This window comes from Lepisosteus oculatus, chromosome 4 (assembly GCF_040954835.1).
Source record: "Lepisosteus oculatus isolate fLepOcu1 chromosome 4, fLepOcu1.hap2, whole genome shotgun sequence".
In the NCBI taxonomy this organism is placed as follows: domain Eukaryota; kingdom Metazoa; phylum Chordata; class Actinopteri; order Semionotiformes; family Lepisosteidae; genus Lepisosteus; species Lepisosteus oculatus.
Window position 1 is genome coordinate 8,966,569 of NC_090699.1, and position 16,459 is coordinate 8,983,027.

A 16,459-nucleotide genomic window follows, 5' to 3' on the forward strand; every position below is an offset into this window, starting at 1 on the left:
TCTCTATTTTGTTTTCTTTCATGTCATGACTTATTCTTTGTTGCAGCTTAACCTTGTCTGTCTTGTCCTATTGTCCTCTCCGTATTTATTCCAGTAAAATACATATCTACTGTCCACATGTCACTAGTACCACTGTTCTTTGTAGCAACAGCTCTATCACAGCCCAGTAATAATCAATAATAATGATAAAACAATTTTAAATCACTAATCTATTATTATTCAAAGTAGTACATTGCAATTGTAGAAATACATATCCGTATCCTAATCCTATTGTCCTTGGCTCAATTAATTCCTAACCAAATTAAACAGTGAAATAGATAAATTAAACTAAGAATCAGCAAAAGTGTTTTTAGAGTTTTAAGACTCAAATTTGCGTCACGGTAAGGACTTGATACTTACAGGAAGGTTCAATTCAAGTATCCGAACCCTGAGAAGGCGCCAAGATTTTACACTGCAAAGGAGAAATCAGCCAGTAGATCACGACTGGTGTCCGTCACATGACACCATTCATAAAGTCAAACTGCAGAATTATCAGTCCGTATTTTCTGAAGTCAATACAAAACTCAAGCTTTCATTTCCACGAACCGAGTTCTTGTGAATGATATCCACTGTACATATACAGTACATATGCAGATCTTCATTACAATCAAAGCACTTTACAACACTGTCGTTTTTAAAGGAAGCCTATTATTATTTTCATACCTTTATGTCCGCAAAATGACCTTGTCACGTGTGTAGTTTTCCACGATAGACTTTGCTCCTTTGTTTACGCCCTAGTTTAATTTCATCTCCAGACGTTGCAGTGTAAGCGATAATTAACATCTAATGGTATCAAAAAGAAAATATTAAAGTCAATCTTACCATAATTAAACTCGTGCCTGTTTAAATTATTTAATGTATTTTTTTTCGAAGCAGAGAGATAATCTTACAACCAAAAGTGAAACTGTAACAAGCAGGTACAGTACGTTATGAAACCACAGGTGACCTCCTCTTATCGCTCAGTGAGAATAGAGATGCAGTAGGTGAGGAAGGTGTGCTCACTGTTCATAAGAGCCACAAACATACTTTAAATTTTAGTCTATCGCAGGTCGTCGAAAAATAGTATTTCACCCTAGATACCTTTTTACATCACTTCCGCTTGCAGAAAACGGTTTTTCTAGTGTTTCTGTTCTACAGTTGTAGATTTCCGTTTTTCTGATCTTAATCAAACGCTTATCGACCCAATTGTGCTTCCCAATACACACCAATATTTCTGCCTTTTGTTTTTAGAACAAATTGCGTATTACCATTTCAAGAACAGAAACATACACCCTGAAAGATAAAACACTGGCAGATCTTGAGACTGAAGTGGATTCCTCTCGCTTGCAACCTTAGGTTTTTTTTTTCTTATCATCAAATTATATATATATACATTTAATTACAAAATCAAAAAACAGTAGTTTATCTCAGTGAGATTCGGCTCTCACTGAAGTGTCTGAAATGTGTATTTTCTATTATATACTGTAGATGCACAGATGCACAGATACAGTAGATGAGTTACTGTAGCTCATGTGCCCGAATACTAAGGAAGCGCCTAGATTTCAAACTGCAAAGTTGAATTCGGCCAATAGATCACTGTCGCTGTGGGTCATTCCACGTCTGCCACGTCACTGTAACACCCACCTGCTGCTGAGACTAAAATTGTGCAACGTTACCGTCATATTACAAACTAAAAAAAAAAACACCTCCACCCACTGCGCAATCAGAAAAATGCTACAAAATATACCTGCATGAAATGCAAAAGCCTGAAGAGATTCCTGGAATCATTTTAAGACAATGAGAAGCCCTTATGTACCAGAACAGCAGCCATGATGCCTCCCCCTGCTGTAGCTTGTGATTCACATCATGCAGATCGAAGAGTCTCTCAGTTCTTGTGTGAATAATTACTATTATTTGAATTCATTCTGAAATGCAACCTTGTTAATGTAACCTTGAATTGTAAACTTACAATTTATACTAAAGTCAACAAAGATAAGTTGTCATACTGTTTTTGTTTCTTTAGAGAACACCAATGGATCTGGAGTAAACCCTGAAAGAAAAAAATGTAATTATATTTGCGGGTAGTGCTATTTTTAATAAAGCATAATGAGAAAAAAGTAGCCTACGCTAACTTTAGTGCACTCTGCCTGATGCGATTACGGTTGACTGATTATGCATTATTTCAGCACCAAATAACTAAAACATCACGTGACAGGATGAACTGTACAGTATGTGACAGTTGAAAAGAGCTGTTAATTATTGTGGACGTTAATACTTGGGTGTGACCTTAAAGGCTAAAAACTACTTTCATTTTAAAACATGAGTACATAAGTTTACAAAAAAAGTCACTCAGTCTTTCATCTCACACAAATGTAAACTAGTGTGGTGCAAGGAATATTCTCTATTCTTACATAAAATACTTGATGGAAAATTATCCTTTTTATTATTCATATTTTTATTATAGGTCAATTTACTGAGCTTCTCCTTGGTGTATCTGTTTATTTTTCCCCACTGTGTCCTTCCTTACTCTGTATCGTTGATCCAAACATTGACAAAATAGGAGGCCAGTGGTTTATAACAAGGTATCAAAGCAGTGATTACACAGGGTTTTCAGGACTTTTTTTCCAGAAAGACATCAGATTTCTTTTTTAATAGTATCAGACTTCCCTCCAGCTTTCAATGACAAGACTGTTTTCTTTTTAGAACACTTCCATGCATTTACAGGTAAGTTTTTCACACTTGAAACTTTGAAATCCTTAAAGTTGTACCCCAGATTTTTATGTTTTTGGCCATTCTTTCTCACTGGCCACACCCATTCCTGCATTGCTCTTTGTATTGCTCTCCATTGCTTAATATCCCTGGATCCTTTCTCTTTTCATGAAGATGAAGGGGAATCAGAGAGAGATCTAGACTGCTCTTACTGGGAGTGAGAACCACAGGTGATTCAGACAGTAATGTAGCTGAATTGATACTGATACCATTGCTGCAGGCAGGTGAACTGTTCGTGATGTTAGTAAAAACTTGTAAAACAGTTGTGGATCATCTAGAATAACCGTTACTATCACAGGGGAATTTGGGAACAGATGTTGTAGGAGTCCTGAACAAGCTGTCCAGCCATGATATTGAAACCATCAATAAGACTAGATAAGCTAAATAGTATACCCTTTCTAATGTACATGTGTCCCAACCTGTAGTGCCAAGCCATCTGACTAGAGTCAAACCAAGAGAGTCACCTTCTCTAAACTCCTTCAGATCTTGGGACCACAGTAGCCTCAAGAAATCAATGTGCAGCAATCTACAGTATAGTATATCATATACTGTGTTCAATAGGACGTCTTTGTGGATCTATGACTAAGCTATGTGTTGTCCTGGTGTCACACTGTAGCAGGCAGGAGTAGTTGGACCCTATGCGTGTCACATCTTTTATTTCCTTGTACCCACAGCCAGTCTGTATTTATTAGAGAACTTGAAAACATTTTATTGCTGTCATAAAAATACATTATTAAATAAAGCTACATTTAGCAAATTGCACAATTAATTTGGACTTTACAATAGTTGAAATTTACACTTTAGCAGGTCATTATCGGATTCCTGAATATACTAATATATAGACATGAAATAATATGTAACGTGAAGCAAATACGTTGTAAATGTAAGTCAGGAAACAATACTCAGCGTGAAGTAAATAATTATAGTTAATTTTCCCATACTGTCCTTGAAGTAGAAAAACACTTATATATATTATTGATGGAAAATATATATATAATTTATCTGTATTCAACACTACAGTGTTGTTTCAGGTGCATTGTGTAATATGTCGGCTGTTTTAACATATCTTAAGCAGCGCCAACAATTACAGCTACACATCAAAGGACAAAACTTGGGACAGGACTTAGCAGGTCAACTCATGTTACATATCAAAGGACAGCTACACATCAAAGGACAGGACTTGAGACAGAACCAACTGGTCAACTCATGCTACAGTACATATCAAAGGGCAAGACGAATACACATGAAGTGGTGAAACAAAACATCTTCCTGAGATCATACTGTATATAGGAGCTGGGAATCCCTTGCGGTTTGTCTGTTCTGCGGGGCAGACCCAACGCGCGTTGATGTCATTATTGAGCTCAATAAAACAACTGAGCCCACAAAAGACTGTGTCCTGCTCCTTGGATGAACAATTTCCCACAACAGTTCTTGTGACCTTTCTCATCTCCCATTATTCCTTAATTCCTAATTCTCTTCTGCACGTTATTGTTTTTGAAAGTTTGAAGGTCCTTAGAGCATTCCTTATTTTGAAATATATTGTTTGAAAGTTAGGGAATAGATATGGACCTTCCAGCTAATAACATGCAAGGGTATTATGTATAGCTGGAATGCTCTCTGTATTTACTCACACCACCCAATGAAATAAATAACTGTCATGCTTCTCTCCGTTGGTGCACTGCAGGGCCAACTCAGATTTAAGCAGTACCCGTAAAGCAGCGCCAGTTGTCATGGATGCCAATATGAATACAGGAAGTCTTGTACCACCTGGAGGCAATTAATTATTATGTCTGCCTCAGGTGGTTCAAGTAATTAGAGTTGTGATCCTGGAGTGCTCAGAAACTCTCTCACAAAGTTTGTTATGTTTCTGCTGTAGCTATATTCTGAGTTCCTAGTTCTTGCTGTTTTTATCCTGGGTTTTAGACTTTCCCTTCACCCTGACAGTGTTCACTGAATTCTCCTCTAGTGCTTTGTACCTCATCTATCGGTTGTAAACTTTGTTTACCCCTGTTCGTGGCTCTGGACTGTGCGTCTGTCTCCTGCTGCAAACGCACCTGCCTGCTCACACTTCTGCTTGCCCACTTGCTAGTGTTTCATTATTCTACATCCTTCTGACACTTTGGTTTCCGATTAGGAATCACACATATTCTGAAGGACTCACCACTTGAGGACATTTTTGTGTGCCGTTAGAATCTTTATCAGTTTTGACTGAGTCACAGGAAACTTTAGGAGTCTCTATTTATTTCTCAATACTTCCACTGCACATTAAGCGAGCAAAATGTTATTGAATATTTGTTTCTGTTTGACTTTACAAACTGAAGGTGTAAATAAACGTGATAAACATGAAAAATATGACTTTTCGCTGTGCAATGCTATTATAATTACATAGTCAAATATAGATAATAACTCATTCTATTATAGGTTTCAGTCCCTATTTTGTCAGCAGTATACACAGATCTGGAGGGCACTGAATGTAAATATTCTTAGGGAAAATGATGTATCCCTTTTCCTAGCAGCAGGTTCATGCCCCTGAAGGTTGTGTAATACAAAGAGGATCCTTATCATTGTTGCCAGGGAAGAAGAATGGTTGAACGTTCCTGTCTATTTTTTCTTTAAAAGTGTAGATGTCGGAGCCGTCCACAGCATTGTAGAAGGAGACTTTCTCCTCCTCATAGTCCACATAGATCCCCACTCTCGTAGGAACTTCTGTGTCCAATGGGGTCTCTGGGTCAGTCATGGCCGTCAGCTTCCCATCCCAAAGACTCAGGACCCAAAACCCAGCTCCAGGGCTCAGACTCAGTTGCCCCTTCCTGCACACTGAGTCTCGGGCCACTCCCAGCTCCCAGAACTTCTTGTTTCCAACCTCCACCTCCCAGCAACTCCCACACCTCTCTGCTGGTAACCTGTTGCCCAGCACACAGGGGTATTCATCAAACCGCTCAGGATTGTCAGGGAGATTCTGGCGCTGCTCCGTCCACCTCAGTTCTCTGCCATCTTCTGACACTCTCAGGTAGGGGTTCATTGTGTCCTTATCCAGGGTCACGTCCACTGTGGGTAAAGAAGAACAGGGAGAGAATTTAGGACAAAGCACAAAGATTTCACCTGATAGTACATTCCGGTTTTAGAAACTAAAATCCAAATACTATTCAATGATTCTTCTACATGATTTGTGTGCTGACATTTTATTCTAATAAATTGCATCCATTAACATGTCAATAATGGTTTTCTGTAAAAATCTATTTCTTTAAAGCACACTTAAGACCAGGAAACCCCCTAACTCTTCTCTAGCCTTTGTCTCAGAAACAGGTAGTACAAACAGTATTCACTGAGACTCCTACTCACGCTAACGGCCTTCTAAAGAACAGCAATTTTAGAATTTGTGCAAAAAAGTGATTAAGTATTAATATTCAAACTATTGGCATGTAATCTAGCCTACATCTAACAAATAACTTACATCTTACCATTAATCATGTGTTCTGAAAAAACATTGAGTTATCTTTATATGAAATATAAAACTAAAATGGATTATCATCATTTTATTTAATAGTACAGTATATGAAATATAACATCAAATGCTTTGTTATTTCCACAAAAATCTAACAATTGCAAATCCTTCCACATTGGTTTATAAATGCTTCTAAATTAAATTCACAAAATATCACTAATATTTTGAATAAAAATGTAAAATTAAACATACAAGTTGATAACAAGAAAGAAAATACCTTCCAAGGCCAGTTTCACTGCAATATTTAAAAAGAGATAAAACCTCTGTTAATTCATACAGTAAACAGACATTGACCTCTTTTAAAACAAATGAACAAATTCCATTTTGTAAAACAAATAAATTAAGCACATTAAGCCCATTTTCACTGTGTGGGTCAGAACCAGTTTTATGAAGAGATTACTTTAAGAGTTTGGACAGTAACTTATCTCGAGACTTTATCGTTAAGACTTTTCCATACATTTATAAGGTATTTAAGAGCATTTTGAAAAGGTCTTGTGTGGTAAAATACAGTGTTTTAAACACAATTATAGGTCAGGATTTTAAAGAGGAAGGCTGTAAACCTGATAAAAGGACACTAGATAAACAAGATAAACAAGCTGTTCAGTGACTTAACCGCACCAATTTAACATCTCCCATGTAGGAACTACTGCTTTAAAAGACCTGGAAAACCTGCAGACACAGCTCTCCCTCAAAGATGAGGACTGGAAAGCCCTGTCCAGAATGTTTATCTGGAGAAAACTGCAGCTGAATGCAAGGATTAAGAAACCGAAACAGAAAAGGTATTGTACTATATCTAGACAAGTGAAGGAAAGTTGAAGTCCTGTAGTAATTCAAAACAGAAACTGATACAATTCTAGATTTCTGATTCCTTGTAGATTTTAATAAAATCAATCCCAACAAGCAGTAGGCACTGGTGCTCAGCAATGAAACAAGCAGACGCTATTCTGCAAACATTTTAGTACTTACAGATCTCCTTACTCTCCCTTTTCAAAACTTGTATGATCCACTTTGCTCTCTCTGCAAATACACATTTACGGTTAATAACTGGATCTAATACAGGCTTTAAATAACTGAAAAGAGTAAGACCCCCATTTCGTTATTGTTTAATGCAAAAAATCATCTGCATATGAGAGATGTCAAACAGAGACAGGAGTAATGTGCTGAACCTCTTTGAAAACCTCTTTCAAAAATTATGAAATAATTCAACTCACTTTTTCAGACCTTGATATATTGTCAATATTAATGCATGTATAAATACATACAGTACGTGTACTTGTCTATTTATCTAGCTTGCCATCGGTATTCTCATAGGTTATTCATGGGCAACAAAATGACAGCAGAAAGACAACATTGTCCTCTTCTGCGAGAGAGAACATGTGAGCTGAAGACAGAGAAAGTGACAAAGTGCTGGACACTGTTTTGTTCGTGTGGAGGCCTGATGGAAGACAGTGTATGGAGACAACACAGACACAGTGAGCATTATCTTGACTGCTCCTTAATTCAATTCAGAAACTCTGAATACCTGTGGACATTATGTCTCCCACTTACCCCTGTCCTCTTTCACTCTTTTTGGTCACTGACTTCCACTCCACTTTGCAGGTGTGAGCATACAGTGTCAGTTTACACCAGATTGGAGCCTCCTTTTTGAGTTCATCCTGTCCCTGGCAATGTGGCCTAGGCTGCTACAGAAATGTGTTTTCCCTCCCATTAACCCTCCTTAAGTTGGTGTCCAACTGATGAAGTATTGGCCCACAACTCTTTCGCCTTAGAGAACTTCCAGCAGCATATTCCCTCTTTTTGGGGGCTTCTTCTTAAATACATTCTCATTCATTCTGTTTAGCAAATTTAGTCTATCAATAGCTTTTCCTGCTTCTCTGTGAATCCACTTTCCCTGGTTATTACAGCTTTTTCCACTGCTCACCACAGTTCCAATTCAAGTTAGTCGGTCCTGCTACTGCAGCTAGCTTCTAGCACTGCCACTTGATCACTGATTCACGTTACTTCACCTACCTCATAGTGCTTCCCAAGCACTGCACATCTGAATATACTCAATCAAACAAGCTGAAGCCTGCACCTTACGCACTTTTCATTTGCTCGTAGATACAGTAAGTTCTGGTACTGCCAGAAGCTATATCACCCTATAACTCACAGCTGACAACCCACGAAAGCTCTGAAGGTGCAAGCCCGGCCAGTACCTGGATGGGAGACCTCCTGGTCCTAATGATCTGCTTGAACTGACTTGGTCTAAGCTCAGTGTTTGAAATCGGCATCGGTATATTTGGGATTCTTTTGGGGGAATTCAGCAGCATTGACTCCCTGACCAGCACTGTCATTGCTACATGAGTTAAAGCCAAAGTAATAACCGTACTAACCCTTTACATGCGTGGTCTTGTTTTATCAGAATTCGAATTTTACTGAGATGCAGTAATGGTGATATTAAACAGACATTCAGGTGGGAGGTCAAATAAAAGACCATCTACATTATCCATAAATATTCATCTAGTTAAAACCCTAGGTTAATGGGAGGGGTGTCATACTTACAGTAGTATGACACTACCTCATAGTGTTTCAGAGCAGAGACTCGTTCCCATGTTCAGATCCCTTTAAGATTTTAACAATTAACCCTAATTACCATTTTAGGTTGAACAGTAAGATAGGCTGTTTGTACAGAAACTAAGACCATGAGCATGTACAGTAGGAGGACAATCCGTAAATTATTGTTTAACAATGAAAAGAGTGGAAAATCCCAATGGTGATACTGAACTATGAACCTTTCATTTCTTCCTTATATCCTTATATATTATATTCCTTAAATCTCTTGGTCATATTAATAACATGATAAAAAACAGGGTTTATATATAAATAAATGGCTAGAGGATCCCTCTTTATTCATTTAGAGAAAAACTGAATGTGAGGAATGAAGGACAGATACAGAAAGAGTTGTCAGGAACTGAGTCTATTTAATTTTTCAGAACAGCTAAGTATATTCACTGTCAACATTTCAGTACTTACTGTTTGCTGAAATACTTATTTTCTCACATTCATTATCCTCATCTGTAATCTTTGATTACAGACATCAGCATGGCCAGCAGCCATATCACTTTGCAACTCCCAGCTGGCAGCCCCACTGAAGTTCAGCAGGTGTGAGCCTGGTCAGTACCTGGATGGGAGACTCCTGGGAAATACTAAGGTTGCTGCTGGAAGAGGTGTTCATGGGGCCAGCAGGGGGTGCTCACCCTGTGGTCCATGTGGGTCCTAATGCCCCAGTATAGTGACGGGAACACTATACTATAAACAGGCGCCGTCCTTCGGATGAGATATAAAATCGACGTCCTGACTCTCTGTGATCATTAAAAATCCCAGGGCGTTTCAAGAAAAGAGTAGGGGTGTTACCCCGGTGTCCAGTCCAAATTTCCCCCTGGTCTTTACCAATCATGGCCTCCTAATAATCCCTATCTTTGAATTGGCTTCATTACTCTTCTCTCCTCCCCACTGAGAGATGATGTGTGGTGAGCGTTCTGGTGCACTGTGGCTGCTGTCGTATCATCCAGCTGGATGCTGCACATTGGTGGTGGTGGAGGGGATCCCCATTACCTGTAAAGCACTTTGAGTGGAGTGTCCAAAAAAGCGCTATGTAAGTGTAAGCAATTATTATTCATTAAAAACAGATAACAGGACACAATACAGGTTAATAGAAATACATTTTACAACATCCCAATTGATTCATTGTTTAAAGAATAAAATTAACTGAAAATGAGAATGTTCTAGAGAAACCGGTATCAGGTACTGAAATATTTTAATCTCTAGAACAGAGATTGTGAAAAAATCTGAATTTCAAATGTGAAACTGCAAAAAAAAACTAAAACAACCCAAGGGACTGTTTCAATCTGAATGGTGCCAAATGAAATGAACAGATTTAGGACAAAAATGTATGAGGCATATCTTTAAAAAAAAAGTTTAAAAAATAATCTCATTCATACATACACTTATAAACGTATTAATATTAATCAGTACTGGAAATTGCAAGTGTATTGACCTTTCTTTAAAAGACACGTCTCAACCTTGTAAACACATAAGACTGCCCACTACACTAACTACTGTAGAAACACAGAAGACTGTTCACTACACTAACTACTGTAGAAACACAGACGACTGTTCACTACACTAACTACTGTAGAAACACAGACAACTGCCCAGTGTACTAACTAATGTCAGATCAGCCCACTTTGGCCCTATACAATTTCTTACATTAGGAATTTGTCTTTTTGCATATCACAGCTTGCTCTCCATGAGACACACAGACAGGGAGAGAAGTTTGGGGTCAGAGCGCAGGGTCAGCCATTATACAGCACCCCTGGAGCAGTTGGAGTAAAGGGCCTTGCTCAGGGGCCCAGTGGAGTAGAATTCCTCTGCCAGCCATGGGACTTGAACCAGCAACCTTCCAGCCAAAGGCACAGGCACAGATCCTTAGCCACCGCACCACGCTTATTTAAGCCACTTCAAAATGTCCTTTATTCCATTATTCTTTTCAAATCATTTTTTAGAAAACAGCAGCTATACATTACATATATACAGTATATGTATATATAATGGTTTTTAAGGAAATGATTATATAATGATTTATGGGGAACTGCAACTGCTATTTTTATATTTCAGGGTTAGGAAGAATTGGCATTGTGTGCATTTTAAACTTAAATGAAAGTCAAATATACACAGTAAAATGTGAAACCTCCAATTTACATCACAGAATAGATGAATGTGCAGCACCATATTGCCCTCATTGCCTGTGATTCAAAATGGGACAAGAGAACGAGGTGAGGTGTTGCATTGTAAACAAGCAGACTTGTGAATACACTGTTTTTAATCCAACAGATATATTGCTCTCGACTTTCAGACAGTTTTGCTGATAAATGGAAATTACTTGTTAACTCTGCGTGCAGATCAAGTTGGAACATTTCTATGGTGAAATATCTGCTGCAAAAACTGTATTTATTCACTCGTACATCACATTGCATTACTCATTACAGAGACTAGTGAGCAGGAAGGGCTGCATGAAAGCACAATTCATGGGAACTCTTGACAACATGGCGAATTTTTAAATTTTACATTTATTTTGAGATTTAACTGGTGTGAGAAATTGGGACTGCAATTCCCTTTTAAATTGTTCATTTTCTGACAACTATGAAATACATCTGTGTGCATCATATCACAACTTACAATGTGAAATTGCATCTGCTAAAAACTAACATCACATACTATACACATTAACACTGTAGTAAAACCAATGAATAAAGAAATGAAGACTCAATATTTGAATTTAATAATCATAATATTAATGTGATTAATGTGATGAAACTAATCACACTTTAAAGACAGATTTCTGTATGTAGATAAGTGACATGATATTTTGAATATTTTCAAGCATGCAATTAATTTTAATTTAAATGAACTGTATGTACGGGACGTCACTGTTTAGTGTCTAGATATGGTCCAGAAATGTGTGATGGTAATTAAAATGACACTAACAGGGGAATTTTCTCCCATAAGACGTAATATATTTAAGGGATGACAAGGACCATAAGGATGTAAATTATGGTGATGGCACCCCCAAAAAAGAAGGAATTCAGCAAAGTTTTATTCCTGAACTTAAAATGTACAGCACAGACAGTGAGGCAGTGTTTGTTTCAATGACAGTACATAAAGCAAAGTGCATCGATATATTTGAATCCATCAAGTTACTGTATCATAGAAATTTATTAAACATCATCATAGGTATTAGTTGTTTTGATCAAATCTGTCCTCTTTCCTCTTGAACAGCAGAGAGATGACATGAAAAATGTTTAATAAATTTGAATGTGAACAAAAAACAAACAATACATTTCACAAAATTATTGAGAAACAATAAATAAAAACATCTTGTTGAAAATATTGCTATGAAAACTTACCCCTTGTACTTTTAGAGTCTTCCTATGAAAATGAGAAGAATATAAATTAGTACTTTATTTGTATTTATTTCTGAAATGCTTAATGTGGGCTAACTGAAAGCAAGGATTGCACTTTCTGAGATGATACTGAAACTCCTGGAGCTATGAAATGCATAATGTGGCCATAAAAAGGACAGTCTTTTTCCCAAAATGCAAATTTGCCCCTTTTCACAGTAAAAATATAATCACAAAAGCAAAAATGTGCCAAAATATAAAAAAACCTTAATGTTCTAACTATAAAGCTGCCAAGGTAGTATTGAATTAGTTGAAATACCTGGAGAAATAAATCCAAATTAGAACACTGACCCAAAGGATGAGATAATAATTATAATTTTCTGTAGTAACCTATATTTCACATTACACTTTTCATGATCTCCTACCCCATTTAAGTGAACCTATTTAAATTAAACTTCCCACTAAACATATGAATGAGACAAGGTACTATCCTACCAGTTGTTTTTGTCAACTTATAGCAGCAAACTCAAAAGACAACACAACCAACTATAAATGATAACAGTATAAAATAAGGAAACAAGACTACCTCTGCTTTAAAAGCTGTGTTTTTCAAATCTCAATCTGATAGCATAATCTTTAATTGTCTATATCCAAGTGCCACAGACATGATAATGTGTCATTTTTACACACAAAAGCAAAAACTCTGCAACATATCCCAAATTTAACGTCCTTACTGTGAATTTGGTTGAAAATTCTGAAGAAATAAATCAAATACGAAATATCAAAAACTCAACATCCTTACTGTATAGTTGTCAAGGAAGCCTTGGATTCGTTGAAATACCTGAAGATAAGATAATAAGAGTTAATAACAAAAACAGTGAATTAAATCTTTGCAACACCCATTGCAAACACTGTAAAATATCAAAAACTCCACATCCTTACCCCATAGTTTTCAAGAACAGCTTGAATTTGTCGTAATACCTGAACATATAAATCCAAATTAAATCACAAACCCAAGGTGAGATGATAATAAGTTAATAATAAAAAACTGTTCATTACAGTAAACCCTTCATGAATGTGGCTGCTTGGTATGTAATCTTAATCCATGATACATTAGCTCAGATTAGCTACACAGAAGCAGAGTTCATACAGGCATTGAATCTATCTGTACGGGGCTAGATTTTCTGCACTTAATTTTATCCAGTAACTTACACTTTCTGTTCTAACATAATATACAGTAATAAAAGAATAATACAACCTATTTTGATCATTTCTAAATGTATTTCAAGTGCAAAGGATCTCCAGTATCATCTAAATTAAACTATTTTGTAAAAAATAAAACAATATATTAATGAGAAAACACTGCCACATGAATAAGAAAAGGTACTGTCACACCATTCATTTTTGTCAACTTTTAGCAGCAAGATCAAAAGAAAAGCTTGCAATATTTTTAAAAAACCCAGCATCCTTACAGGGAAGCTGCCAAGGAAGGATTGAATTTGTTGAAAGACCTGAAGAAACAAATTCAAATTAGAACACAGACCGAAGGCAGAGACAAAGGGTCATCATACACAATTGCATCAATGTAACAATTCCAGCCGTTTGCTGTGCATTTTCCTGTTCTGATTGGTGAACCTACAGTACAGTATGTGCCACTCAATGAAATCTGACAGTTTAGAGATATAATGGAGGTTTATAAGTGTCCCAGGAGAATGCTGTTTTTTTTGTTTGTCTGTCAAATGAAGGTTGACCAGTTATCAGTTTGTTAGAGTTTGGCTCCTACAGCGTAGAAAGGTTATATTGTCAGCCTAAACATCATACAAGTCTTTTTATCATTACATGTTGATCAATAATAATAATAATATAACTTGTATTTTTTAATTTTTATTATTTATTTCGGAAGGCTAAAAACACCATGGAAGGAATTGGCTTTATAAAACCTAACAGTTTTGTTCTAACAGTCTCATATTTTTATCTAAAGTAGTACACATATTTCAGAGTCACCGACAATAATCTTGGTTCCTACTTGTGTTAAGACTTTAAATCTTGAATTTTGAAGAAAGTAAAATTAAATATTTTTCTTCTATTTTCTATTTTTCGGTAGGCTGTTTCTTTCTAGTGTGTTTTCGCAGTAAAACATGTAAGAAATCTGATGTGTCAGACATGATGCCCAAGGTGTTACCTTGTATTCAAGCCCTGAACCTGTCCTGTACTGTCTATACTTACCAAGATAATACAAGATTTTATATGGGCACATCTTTCCAAGTGGAAACACCTTCTGGAAAGGTGGGTCCTGAAGAGCTGAAGGAATTAATCTCTTTAGGTTGTGTTACTCATGATGTCACGATTGTACTGTAGTCCCTCCTCCTTAAGGGCGCTCCAGCTCTTCCTTGTTTGCCTCATTCCCCGCACCTGAACCCTGTTCCCAGTCCACCTTAAAAGCCAGGCGCTGACGTTAATCCTGGCTCTGCATCTGATCTCCGTATCGTGTGAGTCCGGGACCTGGAACCAGTCCGGGACCAAAAAGTTGCAGTTACTGTCTCCTGCCTCTCTTCCTACACCATGACAGAAAGGGAAAGGGGGGGGGGCTCACTGCATTGGTGTTAGATAGGGGGGATTCTCACTGCCTCACCTAAAGCAAGAAAGAGATGTGGCCGCATACAAGCAAAGAGGAAAAAAGATGGAAAGCAGCCATCTGATAGCAGGCACCCTTCCTGGCAGTTCAGTTGGCCGATTGCCCAAAAGGGGAGGCATAAGGCCCTTTGATCAGCAGTTTGGAGGTTCAGTGCCTGAGCTGTTGCATCGGGAGCTGCATGAGTACCGAGTCCACCACTCAGGCAATAGGATAGGAGTCTTTGTAGCTGAACTCTGTTACCGGCCCTGCAGAGCCTGTCCTCAGTTTCCCAGGGAAGTGCAAGAAGAACCGGTTTTTCTATGGCCTTACCGCCCACAGTCTGAGGCACAAGGTGTGCCTGGCAACCTCAGTGAATGTGCTTCAGAAGGCACGCTATATAGAAGAGACAGAAGTGAGCATACTGCACCTTCACTGGAGGCTAGCTGGTGCAGAGGCCAACATGTCCATCAGTCCAAACTCTGCTCTAAGGCTTCAGGCCTGGATGCAGAGGTCTCAAACACAGCCCCGAAAGCAGCACCTCCATCAGAATAGGGAAATGACCCCCAACGACCACTCAACCCTCACCTGAACTACCAACCCAACTCTGCGCGATCACTCCACAATGCCCTTGATCTATTATCATCTAACAGTTCCTATAGAGGGAAGACCATGCCAGGCCCTGCTGGACAGGGTTTCCACAGCCACCATTGAGCACCAAGAACTCCTTCCCACAGGCAGTCAGCTCCAACCTATGCACCTCAAATCGAGCACAGCAACAGGAGAGGATATAGACATGTGCACGCAGATGTCTGCACTAATGGAGCTGAGTCAACAGAAGCTCAAGGACCCCCACCAGGAAGCTTGCATTTTGGTGTTGAACTTGTGGCCCAAGCAAAACATGGATCTTCATTGAGAAGTGGTCTCTTTCCTGGAAGGTCTTAATCTCACCCTTCGCACTACCAGAGCCATCCAAAACCCCCTGACTGTGTCAGCCCCATGAAGCCGCAGACCTCAGACCTACCCCATCCTTCACCCCGGGCTGTGCAAGCCGGAAGCTACCAAAAGCCACAAAGTCCGACTGCGAAGAAGGCTAAGAGCCATGGTGACCAGCCATGTGAGGCTTCCATGACCAACCTGGAAGAGAGGGAGCAGAGGTCCGTAGGTGGGTGACAAATGGAAGGAACCCCATATGGGAAGAACTCGATGCTTTCATCTAGATTATTATTGGCCACATGCATACATGTGGATGTGCCACATGGTTCTGTCACTGTGATGCCTGTGTAACTTGCAAAGGACCCCCAGGGTGGTCTCAGTCAGTACATCAATAGAGCGGGTGACCATTAATGTCCTGGGCCCTCACCTGAGGACCGCCCAGAGGTAACCACTTTGGGCTGGTGGTGAAGGATCATTACATGTGCTGGGTGAATGCCTATACCCTATTTTAATGACTACAGTCAGGACCTCGGTTTTACGTCTCATACGAAGGATGGCGTCTTTTTATAGTGTAGTGTCTCTGCCACTATACTGGGGTTTTAGAACCCACACAGACCGCAGTGTGAGCACCCCCTACTGGTCATACTAACTCCTCTTCCATCAGCAACCTTAGTTTTTCCC

At 38.5% G+C, this 16,459-nt stretch overlaps 1 protein-coding gene across 1 annotated transcript; it reads right to left on the minus strand.

The window, feature by feature from the left end:
• Positions 1 to 4,823: 4,823 nt before the first annotated feature.
• On the minus strand, positions 4,824 to 13,793 carry LOC138238320 (E3 ubiquitin-protein ligase TRIM21-like). The gene is made up of 8 exons (XM_069188588.1): positions 13,704 to 13,793; positions 13,174 to 13,212; positions 13,034 to 13,072; positions 12,512 to 12,550; positions 12,238 to 12,259; positions 7,259 to 7,309; positions 6,510 to 6,527; positions 4,824 to 5,835 (listed from the first exon to the last, which is right to left on the minus strand). Exon 8 carries the CDS (start codon positions 5,807 to 5,809, stop codon positions 5,309 to 5,311), a length of 501 nt encoding a protein of 166 aa, XP_069044689.1. The 5' UTR covers positions 5,810 to 5,835; positions 6,510 to 6,527; positions 7,259 to 7,309; positions 12,238 to 12,259; positions 12,512 to 12,550; positions 13,034 to 13,072; positions 13,174 to 13,212; positions 13,704 to 13,793; the 3' UTR covers positions 4,824 to 5,308.
• Between the last annotated feature and the right edge of the window lie 2,666 nt (positions 13,794 to 16,459).

Excerpts from the sequence above, each read along its gene's own strand:
- LOC138238320 (XM_069188588.1), bottom strand. The coding sequence starts at position 5,809 with ATGAACCCCTACCTGAGAGTGTCAGAAGATGGCAGAGAACTGAGGTGG.